General features: G+C 30.5%; 3 protein-coding genes across 3 annotated transcripts in view; 2 read left to right on the forward strand and 1 right to left on the reverse strand.

Moving 5' to 3' along the window:
- Positions 1-14,255, forward strand: part of LOC128389034 (uncharacterized) — a 61,404-nt gene extending 47,149 nt beyond the window's left edge. Inside the window, exons 3-12 of the mRNA XM_053348542.1 lie at positions 312-422; positions 4,191-4,409; positions 8,611-8,755; positions 8,859-9,010; positions 9,571-9,975; positions 12,270-12,650; positions 13,024-13,198; positions 13,593-13,828; positions 13,895-14,049; positions 14,116-14,255. Of these exons, the coding sequence (XP_053204517.1) occupies positions 312-422; positions 4,191-4,409; positions 8,611-8,755; positions 8,859-9,010; positions 9,571-9,975; positions 12,270-12,650; positions 13,024-13,198; positions 13,593-13,828; positions 13,895-14,049; positions 14,116-14,160 (2,024 nt within the window). The 3' untranslated portion in view covers positions 14,161-14,255. The remainder of the gene's footprint in view (positions 1-311; positions 423-4,190; positions 4,410-8,610; positions 8,756-8,858; positions 9,011-9,570; positions 9,976-12,269; positions 12,651-13,023; positions 13,199-13,592; positions 13,829-13,894; positions 14,050-14,115) is intronic.
- A 69-nt stretch (positions 14,256-14,324) lies between these two features.
- On the reverse strand, positions 14,325-16,788 carry LOC128389037 (hemoglobinase-like). The gene is made up of 2 exons (XM_053348545.1): positions 16,282-16,788; positions 14,325-16,136 (listed from the first exon to the last, which is right to left on the reverse strand). The coding sequence occupies exon 2, from the start codon at positions 15,835-15,837 to the stop codon at positions 14,482-14,484; it is 1,356 nt and encodes a 451-aa protein (XP_053204520.1). The 5' UTR covers positions 15,838-16,136; positions 16,282-16,788; the 3' UTR covers positions 14,325-14,481.
- Positions 16,789-17,029: 241 nt separating this feature from the next.
- On the forward strand, positions 17,030-19,510 carry LOC128389036 (sulfite oxidase-like). The gene is given in 5 exon segments (XM_053348544.1): positions 17,030-17,876; positions 17,987-18,374; positions 18,452-18,848; positions 18,851-18,921; positions 19,057-19,510. Coding segments are annotated over 5 exon segments (1,710 nt in total). The 5' UTR covers positions 17,030-17,187; the 3' UTR covers positions 19,222-19,510.
- The last annotated feature ends 5,061 nt before the right edge of the window (positions 19,511-24,571 follow it).

Raw genomic sequence — 24,571 nt, forward strand, 5'->3', positions numbered from 1 at the left:
GACAATTTTCTTTCACTGGACCTAACTATGAAGAAGAAAAATAGATTCATGTATTAATATACATAAATCAAAGGAGAAAAGGATAAGGAAAGAAAAACTTTTTATTCTAAGTGAATGAAAAGTGAACTCAATCTGAACATCTCATCTTAAATCTCCACCTCAAAAACCAAGTGAACAATTTCATGATCATTTATATGCATAAACTTCTAGTCTAATGTATTTCCCACCCCACTCTTCATGAGAAAATCTTCTAATTTTGTTCCTTTTTTCTTCTTCTCCCACCGCCAACTATAAATACCCACAATTTACAGTACCTCCAAGCAAATTGACTATAACCAATGTAAATGGAATACCTTTCCGTAAGTTTGCTGGACCCTTTAACCAAGGTGAAACTGCATTGATAAAATGTTTTGCTTTCGGAGGTAAGTTCTGGTTTCAACTCCCACTTATCCTTAACCTGAGCATCCAATTAAGTATACTAACAAACTAATCAGATTTAAATCAATCAACAGCCAGAAAAAATAGACAAACTCAAAGAAAACATCAGGAGTATTATCATTATCATCAGCATATTTGCCTAATCCTTTCCTTTTCCTCTTCCTCCATCACTTATACATAAAAGGGATGATGGTGGTTACATTTATTACTATTCCTTGTCTTGCATTTTCCTTATTTACATCCTTTTCCACCTTGATAGTGAACTTTTTCCACCCTCCAAAGTTAATAGTTTGAATGTCCTTCTCCTTATAAACAGTTGTAATTGTCTACATCTTGCCTTCCTACTCATTTAATTGCTCAATATCACTTTACCTTATATCAAATAGTTTATGTTGAATAGAAATTAACAATAATCATAGGATAAGAAAAAGTTTGAATAAAGTGGGAAACTTTTCTCACCCACTCCCATAATCTATTAACAGGGAAATTGTGAAATTTTCACCGGTGACATTTTTCTTCAAGCGATTGAGTCAGAAAGAAAGAGAAAAAGAAAGAGAATCTCTGATCGATTCCGGATTTCCATTTATATTTATGTTTATTCAGTTATAATAGTTCCCTCTTCGATGAAATCATTTACCCACCGGTGTTGAATTCAGAATCATCAGATTATATATTTGAGATAATCATTTAGAAGATACAAATATAATCCATCACGTTTCATCATGAAACAGTGAGAGAGAGAGAGAGAGAGAGAAAATTTACTTGTATCTCTCCATGTAAAATATTTACTTCTAAAGGGTATTGATTAAATGGCGTGGATAAAGTTCAGATGATAAGATTTATCATCAACATGATGGGTTTCATGTTAAAAGAATAAGAAAAAGAAGAAATAGAAAAATTGAGAAGAAAAAAGAAAAGTTCTGATTCATAGGAATTCACCATGTATTAGATAATCATCATCATCATGCAATATAAATAATAACTTAATATTCACCTGCATCAAATTGATAGTAAGAAAAACAAGTTAATCTATTTTAACTAAATTAATGATTAACAATTTACAGTGAATAAATGATAGTTGATTGTTGGAAAAGGTTTCAATTTAAATTGTATTAGCGTGCCAACAATTTACTAATTTACCAAAAAGTTGATTATATAAATGTTACAATTGTTTTTTTGGTTCTCATCTAAAAAATTGATTGTTATTGTTAAATTAACCGATAGTTAATTTTTGTAAAGTTGAAAGTCACGATCGACAAACTTTTTCAATTACAATTAAACTTTTCTTTGTAATCATCTTGTTCATTTACTTGATGGATAATTAATTGGTTAAATCATGTTCATGACAATTGAAATATCATGAAAGTTTTCATTTTATTGTAATTGTTAAAAGTTAAATGATTGGTTTCGAGAGAGAGAGAGGAAGAGGGAGATCGAAACTAAAGAGAAAAGAAAGAAAGTTTTTTTTTCGAAAATTGGATAAAAAAGAAGACGAAAAGTTTTCCATTCGTAACTTTGTCTTGTAATCGATTTACATTATCGATGATGATGATGATGATGCAAGTGTTTCGAAATATCGAGTTCTGAACCAATCAGCATATTCTTCAATATTATTATCATGTTTATCATCATCCTTTCCTATCATCTTACTACTCGTTGTCTGAGTAAATATTTATATTCTTACCTTGATTGAAATGGAATAAGAATAAAGAACGAGAAGGAAGAAGAAGAAAAAAAAAGTTTCATGCTCTTTGACCTCGAAATAATCGATAAGAACCCACAGAATAAACAAAAGAAAATAATAGTGAACATGGAATGGAATAAGTGTGAAGAGGAAAGGAAATGTTAAGAATAACATGGTAATATTATATTATATTTTCTCTTGAAATGAAATCTCAAATTCTCACCATGTAAATTAGATTTCGCTCCAACGATTAAAACAGATTCTTTAATTATTCTCTACCTTTCATTATCATCATCTTCCAATTGATATTAATTTTTATCTCCTCAGTTCATGTTAACTTATATTAGCATTTAAGTTATGTAACAAGTATTATGCTATTCTCGGAAAGGATGTTTAGTTACCATGAGAAAAGTTCACCCAAGCAAATTGATTCATCTTCATGGTGTTCAAACTTATCGGTGAATAAGCAATCATAATTAATAGAAACTATTCTTAATTGAATGAATTAGATCAACAAGTTTTTGCGACTTTTACACAATGTATTTTTCCTAGACAATTAGAAATCTATCAAGAACTTTTCGAAATTATCGATATTCGATTCCGAGCTTGGATTCTACAAAAAAAATAATATTCGTATCTCGATTTTCACCAAAGAAATTTATTGCTAACCAATTGATTGTTTTGTCCATATCAACTTTTCCTTTGGTTCTAATTGAATGAAATTGATCTGATGAAAAAGCTTTCGATTGGAACTCAATGTTTGACCATTACTGTCGCTTGGTCAGTTATTTTTTCTTCTTCTGGTTCAACTTTTTGTATTAAAAAGAAAAATTAACTTTTCTTGATTACTATTGAATCAATTGGATGATGATAAGCTTTAGAATGATGAAAGATGATGATTATGAATGTTTTCTGTTGGGTCAATGTGTATTTGTGTCCAGTATTGTTATCTTAGTATTGATAAACTAATAGAAATCCCTTGACCACACATTTAATAAACTGGAGTAAAAAATATTGTATTAATAGTAATAGTCTGAGAATCGTTTTCATCATTATCATCATCATTATATCTTTTGGCATTATATTCTTACTCATCATCGATAGCTCAGAATTTTTTTTCTCTCTTTTGAACCGATTGAACCATAAAATCGTAAGATGATGATGATCATCATCATCATCATCATGTCCATTTTGTTTGTGTACAGATGAAAATGATGAGGATGTTGAGGATGCTGAGAGAGAGGAAAATGAAAATGCTGAAGATGATGGCTATTTCATAGAGACTCTAGAGGAAATAGTTGATATTAAATGTTCACTTTATGTTTCATGATAAGTTCAGAGTCAGGAATAACGGCTAAAGAGCGAGAAATAAAAGTGGTGAAGGTTAAAGAAGGAGAGAGAAAACGAAAAAAAATAAAGAAAGAATTTCTTTTTTTTCTCTTTTCCTTTGCACATGATATTCACTGTATTTTTCCCTGAATCATGGATAATAATAATAATTCAGTTCGCAAGAAAATATTTTCCACTTTCTCTCTCAGTTCTGAATCATCTTTAATTCCATACCTGTCACTTCGTTAGCTCATCTGATTGGTCTCACCATGAACTTTACCATCCAATTGAATCTCCCAGAATTTTTCTCACCCTCTATCACTTATTCACCCATGGATTAAACTAATCTAACTATGATTTATCCCTGATTGTCATGTTTGATTACCAATCAATTCTGTCAACCTTAATTGCCTTAAATCAAGATAACTTCACCAATTGATGTGTGATAAATATCAATTGATGATAACTGATAATCCAATTGTGATCTAACAAGATTATCTACTTCCTTTTCCGCTTTTGTGACAGTCCAACACCATCCTCAACCCATATAAACCCATTAACCTTTACATCAATTTAGAGGCAAACATTTTTGCTCAAAACTGTAATTTAAATTGAATGAAATGATAATACTCTTATGTATTATAATAACAATTAAACTTTAATAGTATTACGACAACAATTAAAAACTAAAAACTAATTAACTCTTAACCATTTTTTTCAATAATCTTCCAAAAAAAAGGTAAACCAACACCAAGTTTAATTTGGTATCAAGATGATAAAATTATTGACGATTCATTTAATTCAACGGATTCATCATCATCCTCATCATTAACTATCGTTGAAAATACTTTAATTATTAACAATTTACAACGAAATCATTTATTTCAAGATATTACATGTAAATCTCACCATGAAGCCTATGGATCATCAATGAGCTCAGTTTCCCTTGAAGTTAATTGTAAGTATTATCAAAAGTTAACAAACTTTTACTTCATTCAACTCAACCATGATTATCGTCATCATCATACAAATATTTACCTTTAATAATGTTAAATTAATAACATAATCAAATACACATATTAATATAAATATAAATAATTGTTTTATTATCTAATAACAATAACGTAATCATCATGATCATGGTTGTAGATATTGAAAATATTGAATCTTTTTAGTCTCTCTCTCTCTCTCTCTCTCTCTCTCTCTCTCTCTCTCTCTCTCTCTGTCATTTTGTTTGTTGACTGTTATTAGATTATCGTTATTATTATATTACGATATTAAATACAAGTTACAGGGTGACAAAGAATTGCTAAAGAAAATGTTCTCGTAATAATAATAAGGTATATCAAGGTTGATATAATAATAAGATTAGCGAACAGATAATTGACCAGAATTTATTGTTAATCTTGTTGTTGATTTTGATTATTATTACAAAGGAAAAAAGGTAAAACTTGTTGTACATTATTATTGCTGTTATTGTAACGATATTTATATTATCATCATCAAGGTAAATTGTTGATTCTCATTGACTTTTATACTTCCCATGGGAGATTCATTTTCTTTGCTATTATATTAATATCATCCTAATATATTGAACCAACTGAATATGTTTCATCAGGATATCAATAGGTTATCATGTTGGTGAAGGTAAAAAAAATATATATAAATAAGGGATAAGATTAAGATAGAGTATTGATAATGAAAAGGTTGTGGATGTGGATTTATTTTATTTGGTGATTAAACAACAGGCGATTCTCTGGTGGTTTCATGGGAAACCCGGAACTCAAGTTACTGGGAAGTAAGATAAAGCTGATAAGAGGAACATGGTTAAAGTTAAAATGTCTAAGATTCAATCAATTTTCAAGGATTTTCATTGTAATATCATGTTAGATATCATGATAACATGATGATGTCTTTTTTTCACTGTTGAACATTTCTGGTCAAACAAACAAACTGGACAACCAATTGTTTACTTTATCGTCCACCCTGTTGATTGGGTTATTCCTCCTACTTCTTGTTCAGTATCATGTTTACCTAAATGTTTACTGTTCATTGATATGTTTAATTCATTTCCTCAAATTCCAAATCAATTTTAAACAATTGGATCTCTCTCTCTCTCTCTCTCTCTCTCTCTCTCTCTCTCTCTCTCTCTCTCTCTCTCTCTCTCTCTCTCTCTCTCTCTCTCTCTCTCTCTCTCTCTCTGAGTCTCTTTTCGTTGACTTTGAGTTTTCCGTTGTACTTTTTTTCCTTTACGAACTTAATTGTTACCAAATTAACTGATTAAGAATTGTTCTATCGGGTGACCGAAAATGAGTGAGCATCTCACGAACCTTAAGTTCTGGACCCACGTTTCTATACATTTTAAGAAAGTAAATTTGATGAGTCCAAAATGTTCGGCTTTTTCTAGGACGCACGGTTCTCGAGAAATCGAGTGGCCTGACAAAGCGAACGGTTGACTTTTGACTCAAATTTTTGACCTATTATCTCATATATCTAAGCTCATCATTATCTGAAGTAAGGTTATTGAGATCTAACATTGAAATCAACGAATTGCTCTAACTTTCATTATAAATTTCTCATAGAAAATCTGATTACCTTTAAATGAACTTGCACTTGAACTTCGAATTCTGAATTCACGATTTATATTTGATCGATGCTTTCAATGGCGTTTGAAATTTTATTCTAGGACCTACCATTCTTGAGATGCTCACTCAGTGATATGTGAGATAATTCAATTATTCAATTAGAAAAACTGCTCATTGGTTGAATTTAAAAGTTCTTAATGAACTTCTACAGGGAGTTGAAATTCACCGGTAGAAATTAAAGTTTTGTCGAATTGTCGATTATGAAACTTTTTCGATTTTTTTTGTTTCTATTCGTTCTCATTTCTCCTTAATCATCAGATTCTCATCACGTTTTATATCATCTCTTTAACTCACTGATCATGACAATAACCCACCGGTGGTTCATAATAGAAATGAATTAATAATAATAATAATCAAATTTAATTCTTTTGCTACTTAAGCTCTTAAACTATTCATGATTCAATTTCTTTTCCTTGTTTATTTACATTTAATTGTTCTGATTATTATCATGTAATATCAGAAATGAAGTTGATAATAAGATAATCTGAGAAAATTTCTATTTTCTTGTAACAAATATTCATTGTTCTCACCTTTATATATATTTTACTCTCGGCGGGTAAGTTTAAGAGGTGGAAAACTTTATTACATAACCTTCATGATGATGAATAATAACTCAGCATGATAATGAGACACAGTTTTAAGCTGATGTGTATAATTTGAATGGATGTCGGTGTATCATAATCATGAATAACTTTGAGTTCTATTACGTTAGATGTTATTTTCTTTTTTCATATTTTTCTACACCTTCCATGATAACCTTTCCATGGAGCAAAAAAAAATTTCCTTCAACAACAATGAGGCAAACAATAAGTTCAGTGATTACATTCAGATGATGATGATTATAACGCGGAGAGTGAGTTATGTTAATGGTGCTAATGATTATCACTTTTGTTATGATTTTAGAGGTTTATTCAGTTCAGAAGAGTTTTTTTTTCTTCGCTTTTAATTACCCATTGAGTGAATTTTTCCTCTCCCCTTTTCATGGGATAACTTTTGCTATTGACCTCAAACTTTTCTGTGTATTTTTGGCAAAGTTTTTTTCAAGGTAATTCTGTTGGTGAAATCTCAGCATGACGGTGATGATGAATCCTAGAAAAGACTCATGATGATTAAGGTTAATTTCTCCCCGTCTATTAAGCAGTTTATTCACATGGAAACTCAGCATTGGAAAGTTGGGATAAGTTTAATGAGTGTTGACAAAAATTCTGATGGAAATCAGTTGATACGAACAAACTATTCTCTCTCATGAAGAAGAAAAAAAACTATTCCTCTTGTGTAGATGAGAGAGAAAGACTGAATAATATCAACAGAATTTACCATTCCCATTGTAAAAATGAGCAAAAAAAGTTCTGAATTGAACAGGGAAAGACATGATAATAAAGGAGATTAGATTGAGTTGAAAACAAAATTCCAAATGAACTTTTTTTCCCTCCTCAATCATTTCCAGTTAATCTAATTTCATTGATAAGTAGATAGATTTTTTTCCAACAGCAATTAAATATCATCATCAACAATTTGATTAGCAATTAAAGTGAAACTTGCTACTTAATTACCATCATTATTGTAACAATTTAAAAGCCATTTGATTGATTGGGATGATAAAAGTTTTTGCTAAACAAAATATTCAATCAAAACATGATAACAACTTTTGATGATTGGTTGAACTTTAATTACAATCTAATTGATTAAGGTTATAATTGTTAATCATTTCCTTTCAAAATGATAGCAATCATTATCCTTTGATCGTTATCTATTAATTGTTGTTCTTAATCAACATCAGTATAAACTATTATTACATGGAATTGATAAATTGATGATATTAATTAGGTTGATAAGATTAAGCAAAGTGATTTAATGAAAGGTTAACGAGTTAATTAATCTTAATCTTGACAAAAGTAGGAGGATAAGGAGGTTAATCAAAGGTCTTAGATCAGAATAGATCGAAGATAAAAGAAGAGAAAACAATAGAGAGAGAGAGAGAGAGAGAGAGAGAGAGAGAGAGAGAGAGAGAGAAGTTCTAATCGAAAATCAAGTTTCACATATTCGAAGCTAAAAATAATCTTAATCAAATTTACTAATTACTGTGTTCAGTTAATTCTTTCTACTAATTTTCTCATTGTTTCTTCTTCTTTTTTCTGTTTTCTTCATCACCTTATCCTCCACTACCCACCATCACCATTATCATCATTTTATCCTCCACCCACTTCACCCACTTTTATTAATTGCTTCATCTTCTTCTTGATTGTTTTTATTTACCTTCTTCTCTCTATACCTAACATCTTAACATCATCTTCCACCTTCATGATTTTATCTTCTCATCACCATCATCTCAATGGATTAATTTACGTATCAACTTTTACTTTCTCGAAAATTCTGGTTACATGGTTTTTTCTATCTCTTTTTCTTTACCATCACCATCCATGATCATCATCTCCTTCACTCTTTCTCTCTAATTATCTTGATTGTATTTTCATCGTTTTTACCTGGAATCATTTCTCTCTCTCTCTCTCTCAGTAAAACCGTTATCAGTAATGATCACCAGCCTTCAATCAACTCATGTAGTTGGCCTTAAATCTAAGTTTACCTGTACTACCCATGGCTCAAGACCTCCACCAATTATCTCATGGTATTTGAATAACAGAACTCTTGCCTACTCAAGGTAATCAGAATATGGTGGCGAAAAATATAAGATAAAAACTATTTCATATTCTTAAAATTTTCTCGTTTTTTGTTTACCTCTATCTCTCTCTATCTCTTTCCAGAGAAAGTTATTCTGAAGATGGTAACTATTCAAGTAGCACCTTAGAACTGACCAATTCAAGGTCAATGGATGGATCAGTCTTAATCTGTCGAGCTGTCAATAAACGTATTCCTGGTTCAGGTCTACAATATGAACTTAAACTTGATATCAAATGTAAGGACAAACATACAATCAAAAAACGATTCTTTTGTAAAGAGTCAAGAATTCATAGTTTATGTTTTTTTCTCTAAAACACTCAGAACTTATCGATTTATCTCATATTCCAGAACTCAAGCCAGGGATTTTCATAAACAAATAAAATTCTGCAAAGAAAGTTCTCTCAAGAACATAAAAAGTTGTTTTTTAGAAAAAAATTTTATGCTCAGAAAGTTTATCGTTGCTGAAAAGGATATGGACCTAAGATTTCAACTTCGAATGCGATTTTCTTGTAAACTACTGATTAGATCAGAAACAATATAGTCTTCATTTTAATTGTTTTAACCAATTGTGATTCGTGACAATAATCATTATCATCTTATTTATATAATAACATTGTGAATGTCCAATTGTATTGTTCATTTAAATTCCCAAAGTTAATTAACCTTAATTACTTCAAGTGTTTAAATTGACTATCTTTTTGTTTTGTTTTTATTTTTACACACCATAAGTATTATCATCATGGTCTGTTCATCATCATCATCTCTCTCTCTCTTTATCTCTCATTAACTTTTCAGATTCTCCCATTTGTAAGGACAATCAACGAGTTAATTATCCCGCCTCAATTGGTGAACTAATTGATATTACCTGTGAAATAATTGCCAATCCAAATGAAGTGACCTTTACCTGGACCAAAAATTACAACGAAACAGTTGATTCAACCCTAAAACAATCAACAACCCAATACCAAACAACGTTACCAACAATTGTCCAATCGTTAGCACCAATATCAACCACCGTCATTCCCAAAATCCCCACTGGCACCGAAACAATTATCAGTACAATCTCATCCAGTAATCTAATTAAAAGTGTATTAAAGGTTAATGTTGAATCAACAAGTGACTTTGCTGTTTACTCATGTAAAGCTGAAAACACCATAGGAATCACATTGGAACCCTGTTCGTATACAATTGAACCTCAAGGTAAACAATTAAATAGAAAGTTAGAAGCAAAAAAAACAATTAAATCTAATTGATCATCAAATAATGATGAAACTAATCAATCATGTATATATGAATCTCTTCAATTTCAATGAATTGATAGATATTAACGTTTACTTCATGATGGTCGATAAGATTACATTTATGATAGTATTACATGAATTTAGAATTGAAATTTTCAAAGGAAAAACTTTTTCTATTCATCTGATTAGAAAGGGAAAATGTATCAATCCTCTGAATCTATCAGAACTTTTTGTCTTCTTCCATGAAAGAAACATGTAAATAAGAGTATGTGAGTATTTATCATGGGAATTTCTTCAATTTCAATAGATGATATTCAGGTGAACAATGGATTATATGAGAGAGAGAATATATATATTTATATGTATAAAAAGATGAAGATAAATTCATGATGATTTAGGAATCAGAATCAAAAGAATCAAATCGATTCTGATTGTTGTTCATATTGAAAAAGAAACTTTTTTCTTCTTCTTCTTGGTTCATCATGATTTCAGTCCATCGATTCCCCATGTAAAGTGAGTGGTGGAAAAAAATTCTTTCAATGATTTTCTCATTCAGATTATCCTTTTGAATAATAAAACTATTATCATTATTTACTAATATCATTAGACTATTGTATAAGTAAAAAAAACATTATCAACAATAAAGTTGATTAAAGTTGATCGATTATATTGGTTTGATTATGAATATAACATGATAAAAGAATCAGAATCATTAACATGATAGATTCAAGTTTCATTATCAGATAATCATTCATATTCATTTATCATTTAACTTTTCACCTAATCCATGATGACGATTGTGATACTTTGTTCAGTTTCATCATGATATTTATTCAGCATTCAAATTGGGTTATTCATCTTGGTGAATATTTCATTCCAATTAGCTGATCATTTTTATCATAAAGATTAACAGTTAACATGATTAATTTTATTTGTTACCTTTTGTTTTCTTTCATCATCTTTATCGTCTTGATGATAATCAACATGATGAAGATAAACTTGAGATAGTTGACATTGACTGTCAAAGAGATTCGGTTATAAATCTTATCTTTTCATCTTCATGGTGCTGATCAATTCAGAATCTTTTCTCTCTCTATCTCTCTCTCTTTTCATTTTCTTATTTCATCTCCTTTGAATTATTTGCTTACTCATCTTGAGATTGTTGTTTTTGTTTGGTTTATTTGTTTCATGTATTCAGAGTCAGAATTATTTGTCCACTATTGGGTCACAATAACAGAAGAAACATCAAAATCTTTTGGTTCATAAGCATCATCATGAAAAAAGAAATGGTTAAATTACAATAGAAATCAGAATTATCTAATACATTGAATCGTTTTCAATTCTCATGAATAGTTTCAACATTTCCTCTCCGATTTTCTCACTCTCAATTTCATCCTTCTCAATTTCCCATGAATGTGAAACATATATTGTATTATGATTCTGTCAAGTTCTAGAGAATGGATTTAGATTTCATCTTTTCGTCAGAAAATCAGATGCGAACCGATTTACTGAAAGGTGAAGGTTTAAAAGGGAAACAAGGTGATAATTTGGTGGTTACATGATGATTTTTTTATTCTGTTTGCCTTTTAATTCTGTATGAATGAGTTTTTAGGAAATTCTGTCAACAGATTTTGGAGAAAAAAATTGGATCGTAAAAGATTCAGTTCAGAAATTTCAGTTTTCTCTGTGTTTATCGTTCGAGGAAGAAAATGATCATGAGAGTGAGAGATAATTACTCAAGGAAGTTCAGTGGTAAATAGACTCAGATAAAATTTGAGAACAACAGAATCTCAGCAAGAGGTAAAAGAAAGAAAGAGAGAGTAAGGAAGACCTCATTTTGATGATTACCATGAATGAACACCAAAGGTTGATTATAATTCAAAATTCATATTCCAATAACATTCACTCCAGGAAATAATCAGCTACAAGACAAATAAGAGGGAGAAATGTTGTAGCATGGAAGAAAAAAAGTTCTATCTGAAAAATAAGAAAGAGATAACTCGATATTTTCTTCGTCTTCGAACCTGAACTTTTCCATTTCCATCACTAATCATCCTGAATAAAGAAATCTCCTTATCTTTGAATAATAACAATCAAATAATAACAATAATAATCTATAATCTTGCTAATACCAAAAGAAAGAGAATCAAAGTTATGACATAGAATCGGAAAAATTTTGTGTTCTCATCGAATATCTTATCGAATTTTCTCTCTCACTCATTTTATTTATCTTCTCATTATCCATGATATTAGATCCACCATCAAGGCCTAAATATTGTTCCATTATGGAACATGGAGTTTACCTTTCCATTGATTGTATTCCAGATGAATCATCACCTCCAGTTGATTATTACATCTTAGAAGCTTATGAATATGATAATAATAATCACCATAATCATCTTAACCATGATGGCGATGATGAGGTTGGTTTATTTGGTAGTGATGGTCAAGAGCCAGTGGACAAAGCAAATGAAACAAATTTACCTGTTTTCCAATTGTCCAAACTTGAGCCAAATGCTTCCTACATATTGGTCACTTATGCTGTTAACAGAATTGGAAAAAGTTCTGACCTGATTATCCCATTGAGAAAAGCGAAATCAACTTCATCTCATCTCCATGTACCTCGAGTGAAAGGTAATTATCACAATCTCGACCTTTAAGAATAATTTTATTCCAAGAAAAAACAGAGAACAGAAAATTTCGAACAAGTTTCAAAAATTGAACCTTCTCTTTATGTAATTAGTTAATTGTTACAATAACTAATTTAATATTCTTTTGATTAATGAATCGGACAATCAACATTAATTGACCAGTTCTAATCTTAATCAACGTCAAATTTCCAATTCTCAGTTGATTGTTGATGTTATAATAATTTTTTGTTCTATCAAATTATAAGAATTCTCATGATAATAGTAAAAGAAACGATAAATATTCAATTCTCTCGAGATAATAATAAGAAAGTTCTAATGAATCTTATGGAACTTTTTTTTCCTCTTCCTCTCAACAGAAGTTCAATTAAAAGATTCCGATCCAATCAGTCCGATGTTTGGTACAATTTCATTAATATTAATTTTTACCTGTTCGATAATCTTATCAATTCTGTGCCTTTTAATTATTCTGATCCGATGGAAATTAAATAAGAAACATGAAGCAAGAGTAAAGAGTAAACAAAATGATTCAAGGTAAGACAGAATTTACATCAACAATTAAGGTTTACAATCAGATTGATTAGTTAATTTCCATCCTGATTAACTGATTAAATAATCAGGGAAAAAGAAAACAAAATGATTAAATTTAATCTATAAATATAATATCATTAATTTCCGGTAATCAGCATCATGATTATCATATCATTAAATATAATTTGTAATTGTGATGATGAAAATGATAATAATAATTGACTGAGAAAATTACATTATGTTTAAAAGTTAATTAACTTACATATTAGATAACAATTTGTGATAATGTTTAATTGTCAACCTCTTTAACAATCTGATTAATTTGATCCAATTTCTTTTGATTCCTAATTGTTGTTGATTTTTGTTTGATTTTTTTTTGTTGGTTTTCTTGTCTCAGGATTAATGTTGAAAATGATCAATCTGATAATCATATTAATGATGATCAGAATGATGATAATAATTGTCAGGGTGGAGATGGAATCGTTGATGATATTAATCATGATGTTCATGGTGAGGATTCTGTTAATGTTGCCATGGTCGTTGATTATCAGCTTAATTGTTGTGATCTGGAAAATAAATTATCCGCTTGTGAATCAAATCGTAATCCTGATGTTATACCATTCAAAGAACCAGGTTAGTTTAGTTGATTAACATTTTCTTGAACATAATTAGTTAATATTATTTACTAATTGCTTCTAGATTTAGATGATATCAAGGAGAGTTTCAAATCAGGAGCAATTGTAATTCCAGAGGCTTTTCTTACACAGGCTTATATTCAATTTAATGGTGAAATTATTGAGACAATTAATTGTTCACCATCAAGAAAATTGGAAATTATTGGTGAAAATATTGCTGTAAGTTAATTAATTGGTTTACTAATTGATTTTCAATACTTAATTACTTTTCTATTTGATTAATAGATTACCAATTGTGCCCAGGAAAGTTATCGTTCAACTCCAGTTTAAATTGTGATTAAGATCATATTTGTTGGTTAACCAATTGAGATAATAATTTATAAATCACAATTGCCTTAATCTTTATTATGCCTTTAAGTTAATTGTTGACAGTTAATTACAAAAAGTATTTGATATTGTTTGTATTATGATAGATAATCTTAATTGCTGTGATATATTTTATATAATACAATTTCGTGGTTTTTTAATATGAATTTTCAATAAAGTTTTATAACAATTAGAATATGAATTATTAACAATTTAAGTTGATTTGGAATTGGAAAGCAAAAAAATGTAATAACTACAATGGTTAAGGTCATTTGTTAATTGTAATCAAATGATGTTTTCAAATCTATGGTTAATTATATGTCGACGACAAGCTTGATACATTGATGGTAAAAATTTATCTAATTGTTGGGATAATTTGGATTCTGATTCGTTGATTATGTTTGCAAATGCGTACATTTTAACCATTGCATAAGAGCCTCGAGCGATATTCAAACAATCGGTGTGAAATTTGGTCACAATTAAATGGTAAATGTCATGATTAAGCAATCGGCTTGAGCTGGACAATATATGGGTGACATTTGAACAATAACCAGCCCAACAAAGGTCATCAATGAGTCGGTAAAAGGCTCGATCAAATGATCTTCGTAAATTGATAATTTCCAATAATGACTCTTCTTTTGAGGTCACTTTCAACATTTCGAGGGGAACATCAATTGTTGATAATTGATCTCTGATTGTTGATAACTGTTCAACTTTTATACTCTCATTGGAGCCCATAAATTGTCCAATCGGAAGATGAACCAAACTAAGGTCACCATATTGCCGGGGAGTTAATGGTTTAGATTGTGAGTGTCCAATGGATCGGACAATGGCCTGAAATTGTTGGGATAATGTTACATTGCTTAGTGAAAATTTGGATCCTGAATATGATAACCATGCAGATGAAAATGAATTAGCTAAACACGTTGAAGGAATTAGCTGATTGTTACAATAACAGGCAACGTTCAATTGATTAGCTGATGCTGATGATAAACTGTAAACACTAATATTTTCAGGTAACATTGAGTCAAACATTGAACCTGAATAATCAGTATCAAGGTAAACTGTTAGGTGGGAAAATTTTTGATTAATCTTCAAGTTAATCAATGCTTCATTAAATGATTTAGATGTTAAAATATCATTTGGGAAGGAAATTAATCCGGTTGAACCAAGAGACGAGATATAAATGAAAACATTATCATTTGAATTAGATTTTAACACTTTGGGTAATTCAAGTGATGATGAACCATTTAAAATGTTTAGAAAGTTAATTGGTGTAACTTGATTACCAGAATAATCAATTTTCAATCCAGAATAAACATCATTACCATGCGGCGAATTGAACAATTTACCCTTAATAGGATTTTTCTCATTATGAGCGATATCATCAGTCGACATTACGATAATATTTTCCTTCGGAATCCCATGAGATCGGAGGATTTGATAACCATGAGCAATATTGGCCTGATGTCGATAATTAATCCAACCCGAAGTACCAGCAATTAAAATGGCATGAGTATTAACAGGTGACTGTTGTTGGTGGTGATTAATTGATGGATAACTAATAACGAGTGAAACTTTTGATAAGATTAACAGGTAAATAAAAGGTAACATAAAATTAAGAGTTAATTGTTGTTCCATGTTAATTGTGGTTGTGATTGTGGTTTTTGATTAACTGCTTGGTCCATGATTGATTGGTACTACTTTATATATATATGGATAATTTATTGGGCCTCTTTAATTGTTGATCGTCATCTATTAGATTATCTTGATTATTGTTTTCCGATCAATTGATTATCTTGAAATCAATGCTTATCCTTTTGTCATCATTCAGGCCTTGTTATTATTTAAACAGTAATGATTAAGATTAGGTTAATTCCCGAGATAAATATCAAGGGCATCCCAGTGAATTTGTTGATTGTTAACAATTAATTGATATTCTGTTGGATGAAAACAAAAACAAAAGAAAACAATTATTATCCCAATGAATATGATCAAGATTTGTTTTGGTAAAATTTGATAATCTTAATGAGATAATCTTCCAGTGGTGGGATTAATTAATATGGTAAACAATATAATAATTACCTTATATTTGATTCTCTTAAAAAAAAGCATGATTACAATCATTAGTTTGATCGTGATTTTAACAGATAAAACCAATCAATTGATACAAATTAACTTGTCATTAAGCCAAATGATGACGATTATCAACTGATGATTTACATTGTTAACAATTAGATGTTAATCATTTGAGATTAACTACCAAGTCTCGTGGATTCCCTTTGAAATCTGGTGGAAATCCATAGATAAATCAATTGTTGGAATAAATTATAAATGACTAACACCATGTTAATCAATTTCGACTCAAATCAAATCAATAAATTACAGTAAACACTTAATTTAACTGTTAATCTAATTGAAAAACTTGAAGAAAAAACAACAACATTAAGATTATGAATTATTGTTCACTCATCTCAATTAGAGAGACAAAAGGTAATCAACAGTTAATTTCACTATTAAAGTAACAATTTAACCTTGGAATATTTAAATTACTATCACAGCAATTAAAATGGAAATTAATTAAATTGTTAAAATGAAAGAAAACAGAAAATGATGAAAAAGAAATAAAAATTAACCGGTTAACAGCTGATCGATCACCTTAGTTACTAAATGGAAGCCGTTGGTTACCAAGGTTGTTTCATGTTCTGCTTTTAATTTACATTAATTAATCATCTCTTTTAATTGTATCTTAATCATTTACTCAGTTAATTAATCTTTAAGATAATCATGAACCCGTAGGTAAGAAGTAACAACAATTTAATTTCTATTCTTTTCTGTTTATTTTTCTCTTTTTTTCATTTTCTTTTTTTAGAATTTCACTTTTTTCTAATCTTTGTTTCTATTTGTAAATCTTATTTCTTAATTGTAGTTATTTAAGTTTGATTTTTTTTCTTTCGCCAATTGTTTTGCTATTTTTTCGTTGGTTAAATTATGGTTAATTGTTCCCAATTACTACGGCCTTTTCTTACCAACAAGATATTGGTTGATTCTTGTCGAGTGAATCAAGTGATTAGATTTACATCAAGACGATCTTATTGTCATAATAATAATAATAGTGAACAACATGGTTATCAACAATATGGATTAAAACGTAATCAAATTAAGAGGATTTTAATTGCTTCTTCATTAAGTGTTACCACAATTGGTTTGATTGTCCATCGGAATAAATTGAAAGCAAAGGTTAATGAAATTCCTGGTAAAGAGTTTGAAGCTGGTAATCGACTTGATGGATTAAAAGAGTTTACCAAAGATGAAGTTAATCTTCATAATAATCTAGATAAAGGCATTTGGATTATCTATCGTAATGGTGTTTATGATATTACCCGATTCGTTGAACAACATCCTGGTGGAGATAAAATACTTTTAGGTGCTGGTCAAGATATTGAACCTTTTTGGAATCTGTATGCTGTTCATAAACATCCCGATGTATTTAAATTGTTAGAGTCTCATCGTATTGGTAATTTATGTCCAGAAGATGTAAACAAAGACACTGTTGACCAGTCCAATGATCCATATCAAGATGACCCTAAAAGGCCTGGTTATTTTTCCGTTCGTTCGGCTAAGCCTTTCAATGCTGAGCCTCCGTTGAATATTTTATCAGACTCATGGATAACACCAAAGTAATTATGACCCAGATATTAATTGTGATTGACACTTTGGGAGTAATTTTTTTATTCGATTCTGTTTCTCTCTCTCTCTCTCTCTCTCTCTCTCTCTCTCTCTCTCGTAGTGATATTTTCTACATTCGTAATCATCTTCCAGTTCCTGATATTGTACCGGATGAGTATGAATTGGAGATTGAAGGATTTGGATTGAAGAAAGAGTTTAAATTAACTCTTGATGAATTGAAAAACAAATTCCCTAAATATACCGTTTATGCTACTATTCAATGTGCTGGTAATCGGCGGTCAGAAATGACCAAAGTAAAAGAGGTCAGAGGTTTATTTTGGGGAGGAGCAGCGATTAGTAATGCTAAATGGTCAGGGGCGAGATTGGTTGATGTTTTAGATTATCTTGGTGCCGATCTTAAAGATGCTCGAATTAAACATGTCCAATTTGACGGCGCTGATACCGATGCTACTGGAACCTCTTATGGTGCTTCAGTTCCAGCGGAAACTGTGAGTGGTAAACTAATGTCCACTTCTTAGATTTAATTTTTTTTTGTTTATACTCTTTGTTTGTTTGTACCTTTTAGGCTTTGAATGATAAGAATGATTTCATTTTGGCCTATGAAATGAACGACGTTGAAATACCTCGAGATCATGGTTATCCTGTTCGTCTTATTGCTCCAGGAATTGCTGGTGCTCGGAATGTTAAATGGTTAAATAAGATCACTCTTTCCGATGAGGAAAGTCATAGTCACTGGCAGCGAAAAGATTATAAAGGATTCTCACCAAATGTCGATTGGGATACAGTTAATTTTGACGAATCACCTTCCATTCAAGAGATGCCAATTCAATCAGCGATTTGTGATCCAATCGATGGGTCAACAGTTACTCCCGACCTGGAAGGTTATATTACCGTTAAAGGTTATGCTTGGAGTGGAGGTGGACGGAAGGTTGTTCGAGTTGATGTTTCTCCTGATGGTGGGAAAATTGGATAACTGCTGATCTTGAGCAAGAAAATTCTCCACTAAATCGAACATACTCTTGGACTATTTGGAAGGTAAATATTAATAATATTTATTCATTTTTGATTCAAATTTGAATCGTTTGAGTTTCTGTTTCTAATAACTTTTCGTTTCTCTAATTTTCCTTTCCCTTCTTCTTTGTTTTATAAATATTTTCTCTCGAACCAAAGGCTCGTCTACCTGTTGGCTCTCTGGCTAAAGATGAATCTTTCCAAGTTGTGGCTAAAGCAATCGACTCATCCTACAACAATCAGCCCGAAAATGTTGAACCAATTTGGAATCTACGAGGTGTACTAACCAATTGTTGGAGTCGAGTTAATTTGAAAGTCTCCTGATCAAATCAATGGAAACTGAGAAACATTTTCACTCTCAATATTACAAAATTTCCACTCCAATCAAGACTGATTATTGCAATTCTACAATTTTTAAATTTTCTATTTATACTCAAACAATTAATTGGATTAATTTATTTACTCACTTTCAAAGTTACCGGTTGTAAATTTAGTTCCATCTATTGAAGGTTAGGTGGCGTTGGCTTCGTGTAAACAATAACAAAAAAAATTCAAAATTTTGATTAACTGTTTTTGTTTTTTAAATTGAATTAAAAGTCTAATTTTTATTGAATTTATTTAATTGTTTTCTTTTGAATCAACTTATTGTTTCTCTAATCATGTCGTCGGAAGAAAGTGATAAGATTCGGAAAGAATTGTTGGATTTACAGAAGAAAAGATCTGACATTGAAGATGAGATTTTGGTTTTTCAAGATGTTCTGAAAACGGTAAAAATTTCAATCAATTGAGTTTCTTTTATTTAATTATTTTAATTGTTTGCAATATTTTTCTAATTTTATATTAGCAAGGTGTTGGTATGAATGAACCTCTGGTTGATTCTGAAGGTTTTCCAAGGAGTGACATTGACATTTTCCAAGTGAGACTCGCCAGGAACAAGATCGTTTGTAAGAATAAATTTCCTATCGTTTTTATATTAATAATTTAGATGAAATCTTAATTTTGGAATATTAATTTTACCTTTTTTCCATTTTCACAAATCAGGTTTGCTCAATGACTGCAAAGAATTGACCAAAACATTGGAACAAAAGCTTCACCAATTCCATGAGTTAAATCGACCAAGTTAATTGTTATCCAAATTATTGAAAGGTTTGTATGAATAATAAAAACAAATCATTTCTATTTTATATTCTGAAAATCAATGACCAATCAATCATTTTTTTACAACGAAGAGTATAAGATGTTTGTGATTTTCAATCAATCATCTCATAGTCAATTTAACAATATCACATATTCAATCAATACCCAGTGAATTACATTCATTGACTCACAAAATTTTTAATCTTATTTGATTTCTCCTAATTTAGATTAATTTATAACAGTTTCAATCAAGGGAATTGAAAATCACTTTTCTTATCCACCCGAGGAAAAAAAAACAAATCATGAAATTGAAAAATCTGATTACATTTACCAATTGTATTAAAACAATTTGTATCATTGGAAGTTTCATCCAAATTAAATATATTTTTACTCGTTACTATGAATTTGATTACACAACTTTAACCTCATTTGATATTCCAAATCAAACAATATTGGCCGATTTGGTTATCTCAGTGAACCCCATGCAATTTATTAATCACTCCAAACTAATGGAAACATTTCCCAAATTCAGCTCATCATTTCAACCCTACAAATCCATAAAAGGACTTAATCCAATCAACCTAAAGAATCGTGAAAATTTACAACGAGAATTAAAAAATGGATCATATATCTGGGAATTGGCGAAATTATTTTCCAAGTTAAAAGTTAATCAAGTCGCTGAGATACTTTATCAGCCTCAAGAGTTGGTTCGACAAATTTTGGTTCGCTCGGTGGAAGAGACGGAAAAAGATGTACCGAACTTTGACTTTACCGATCGATGCCAATTACGATCATTTTTCAAATCGATCTATTTCTACATAGTAATCGCTTGTACTCCCTTCTCAGATAAGCCCATAGTTGGAAGTTCAATTGTCAGTGAATTGAGTCCAGGTCAGTCAGATTTTTTCGCTCTTCTGCTTAACCATGAAATCTTAGCTGACTTGGAGACAATCAGGATCGCCTTTATCAAGCCAAACAGTTCACCAAATCTGCGAAAAATTAAATGGATAAGCTTCAGAGTCGATTTGAAGCCCGCAATTTACATGGTCCAATATTATGGCATTAAGATTTCTCGACTTTCTTCCCCTTACACCGATTGTGTTAATTACCAAGACGAAGGTTATGAAAATCAAGTCTCGAAATTGGATTCATGTTTGAACAATTTGTCGTTAACTATATTGGGTCGGCCGTTTCACGCGTGTGTTTTACCTTCGTCCATTAATACAACTTTCGTTAGTTTTGACGCTTATCTAGGAATTAGAAATAATCTAACTTATCGTCAACTTGTCGATAAAATTTTGTCCATTTGTGAAGCTCGAACTTCTCATCATGATTGTTTAACTGTAAATTACATTTCAGGTCATCTTATTCAGTTAGCAGTCTCTCACCATTAACGGCAATTATCACTGATTTAACTCGATTCCCTAACCTGTCAATCATTTATCGACCTAAATGGACTGCGATTGATTCTCTCATTTCTGTTGGTGGTATTCTTGGTTTCTGGTTCGGATTTGCGTTCAATATTCATTTACCGAAACTGACCTCATCCCTCTTGACCAAAATAAACCAACGCAATAAAAAAAACCAACACCAGGACCAAGAAAATTTCAAAACGTTCCAAATGGTGAAAACAAACTACCAAACAAAACAATAACAATTCTTGATTAAAACCATTAACTAATCTTCACAAGCACTCACTAAATCGACACTTGGACAATCAGGCCAATCGTTCAATACAATTTCGTACCGATCTAGTTGATAAAAAGAGCCAAAAATGAACTTAAATCTACCTGAACACTTTGACTGATTATAACCCTTTAATTATCAACAATTATAATTTCCTAATTAAATGAACTTCCTAAATGTCCATTCATGAATAATTCTTCAATTAAAAACGGCGAAAATTTGAATTTTGATGATAATTCACTTGTATTTTATTGTTCTGTATTCAATTAATCATTGGAAGTTAATTGAATTCTTATTCATAACTTATCTAAATATAATAGATTTAAAAAATATCTCATCCCACTAATAACATTCAATATAAATTTAATGATCTAAATACTAACCAAATGTAAATTCTTATCAACTGGTAATATTGATGAGATGGAATTGAATTTCCTTAGATTACTTTAAGAATGGTAAATTCATTATTGAATTGGAATCAATATCTTAATATCTCAAAGTTTACTTTAAATGTGCAAGTGAAAGTATAAGTTATGATCCAAATTCGAGTCGGTATTTCCAACTATTACCCGTTGTGGACTCCAAGGTCACAAACTATTGATGGTATTTTAGGTCGGTTCTTATTGGAGGTAATATCATCGACTCTGAATGGTGTTAATGTAACATTTATTCCAGTTGAACCGCCATTCAAATCGAGATGCTTTTCGAATGGCTTATGTACACACTCCTTACACGATCTTCAAGTCGGCAATATTGACTTTATCCTCCCACCGCCTCTCAGTACCCTAGAAAGTATTGGAACTAATCTGACCACCGGTTCGATTGAAAGTGAAGACGGTTGTTATTTGGGCTACAAGAAGAAGTTAAAAGTCAATGTTGATTATTCAACTTTCTTTGGATTCATATTTGAACTTGGCCTGTGGTTCTGGTTAACATTATTGTCACTCTTAAGTGTTTTCTCCATTATCTTTTACGTGGCCTTAAAAGTACAATCGCCGTCAAGAAAAATGATTGACATTATCTGGATTCAAATCGAATGCATTTTGTGTCAAAATTTCAACTCCTTGTTAATCACTTCGAATCGATTCAGATTAACGCTACTTATGATATGCATGCTTCTCAAACTCCAATAACAATTAACTATCTGATGATTCCAATTAGTTCATTGTTTTCAATATTATTAGCCCTCTCTCTAATTATTAATATGATACCAGTTTTGTTTAAAATACCATTCCGAGAGTTTAATTGTGATAAAATGGGAATTTATTGTTAGATGAACATTTTCTTTGTCATAAACAATAACTGGGCAAATTTCAATCTAAATCTACAATTCTAATGATCACATGGTTATCCCTTTAAGTTTAACACTAATTGTAAACAATCAACCAGATTAAACAATTCACCTGACCAAGAATATAATCAAGATCAACTTTTCAATAAAATACATAATATATAGTATAATCATCTCTCTATTATCATAATCATTTGAACATTAAACAAATCAGTAAATTAAATTATCTCAACTGTAAACAGCGAGCAGCAATTAAATTCAGTAAACACAGTTAACATCATGATCGAAATTGAATTCATGTTTGTTCCGTTGGTGGTATTCTTGGTTTCTGGTTCGGATTTGCGTTCAATATTCATTTACCGAAACTGACCTCATCCCTCTTGACCAAAATAAACCAACGCAAGAAAAAAACCAACACCAGGACCAAGAAAATTTCAAAACGTTCCAAATGGTGAAAACAAACTACAAAACAAAACTATAACAATTCTTGATCAAAACCATTAAATAATCTTCACAAGCAATAATTAAATCAATTGCGCATAAAGAGATAATTTAATAAAAACGAAAAGTAAAATTGAATTGATTTAGATTGGGAAGTAATAGAAAAATGTAAGCACAGTTAAAAATTACCTCTATGTGCATAAGTCAAAATTTTTGTTCTCATCTCATTTTTCGTGACTGTACAATATTGAGTAGATCAAAAAGTTTTGCACGAAAAAATGTAAAAACATCGTTTTTACCATTGAGCCTATGGAAAAGCCTTGACTTTTTTGAAAAAAGATACAATTTAGATTTAAATTTTCTCGGTAATTATTGTAACGTTACCGAGCGAACTTAGTTGAAAACAAACACAATGATAGTAGTAAAGGTAAACTAAAGGCACATTAGGGCGGGGCCTAATATTTTTTTTCTCAGAATGGAATAAAAAGGGGTGGGGGAGATTAAGTGGGAAAATTCAAATATTTTGAAACAAAAATTGGCGCGAAAAGTGTATTAACTTAATGATGGCTAACAATACATGATGAAATGTTTGAACATAATGAATAAGACAATAAATGAAGATTTCATCATTATGATTTACAGGAGTACCTATAGAATGAAGTACCAAAGGTCAAACTCAGATAAGTCTCTTATTCTTTAATCCTCTTAACTTTTTTACTTCTGAAATGACTTGGGGATACGCCAAATGATCGTTAATGAACCAGATAAATTTTAACCTCTAACGTAGCTTCGGGGCGATGATATTCCCTCCAGCAATAACTTTAAGGACAATAGAAAAGGTTTATGAGGCTCCATCTCATACAATCGAATCAGTATAAATAAAGAGCGATTGTCAATGTTAAAGTCATTCATCCTCAGTCAGTCTTCAAGTTAACATCTCCTTTATTCTCAAAGTGAACAACTTCATCAACTTCAACAACAAGTCAACATGTCCTCCGGAACTGTTTCATTAAGTTAATACACTTTTCGCGCCAATTTTTGTTTCAAAATATTTGAATTTTCCCACTTAATCTTCCCCACCCCTTTTTATTCCATTCTGAGAAAAAAATATTAGGCCCC

The sequence above is a fragment of the Panonychus citri genome, unplaced genomic scaffold (genome assembly GCF_014898815.1).
Source record: "Panonychus citri isolate SS breed McGregor unplaced genomic scaffold, ASM1489881v1 Contig00104, whole genome shotgun sequence".
NCBI lineage: Eukaryota > Metazoa > Arthropoda > Arachnida > Trombidiformes > Tetranychidae > Panonychus > Panonychus citri.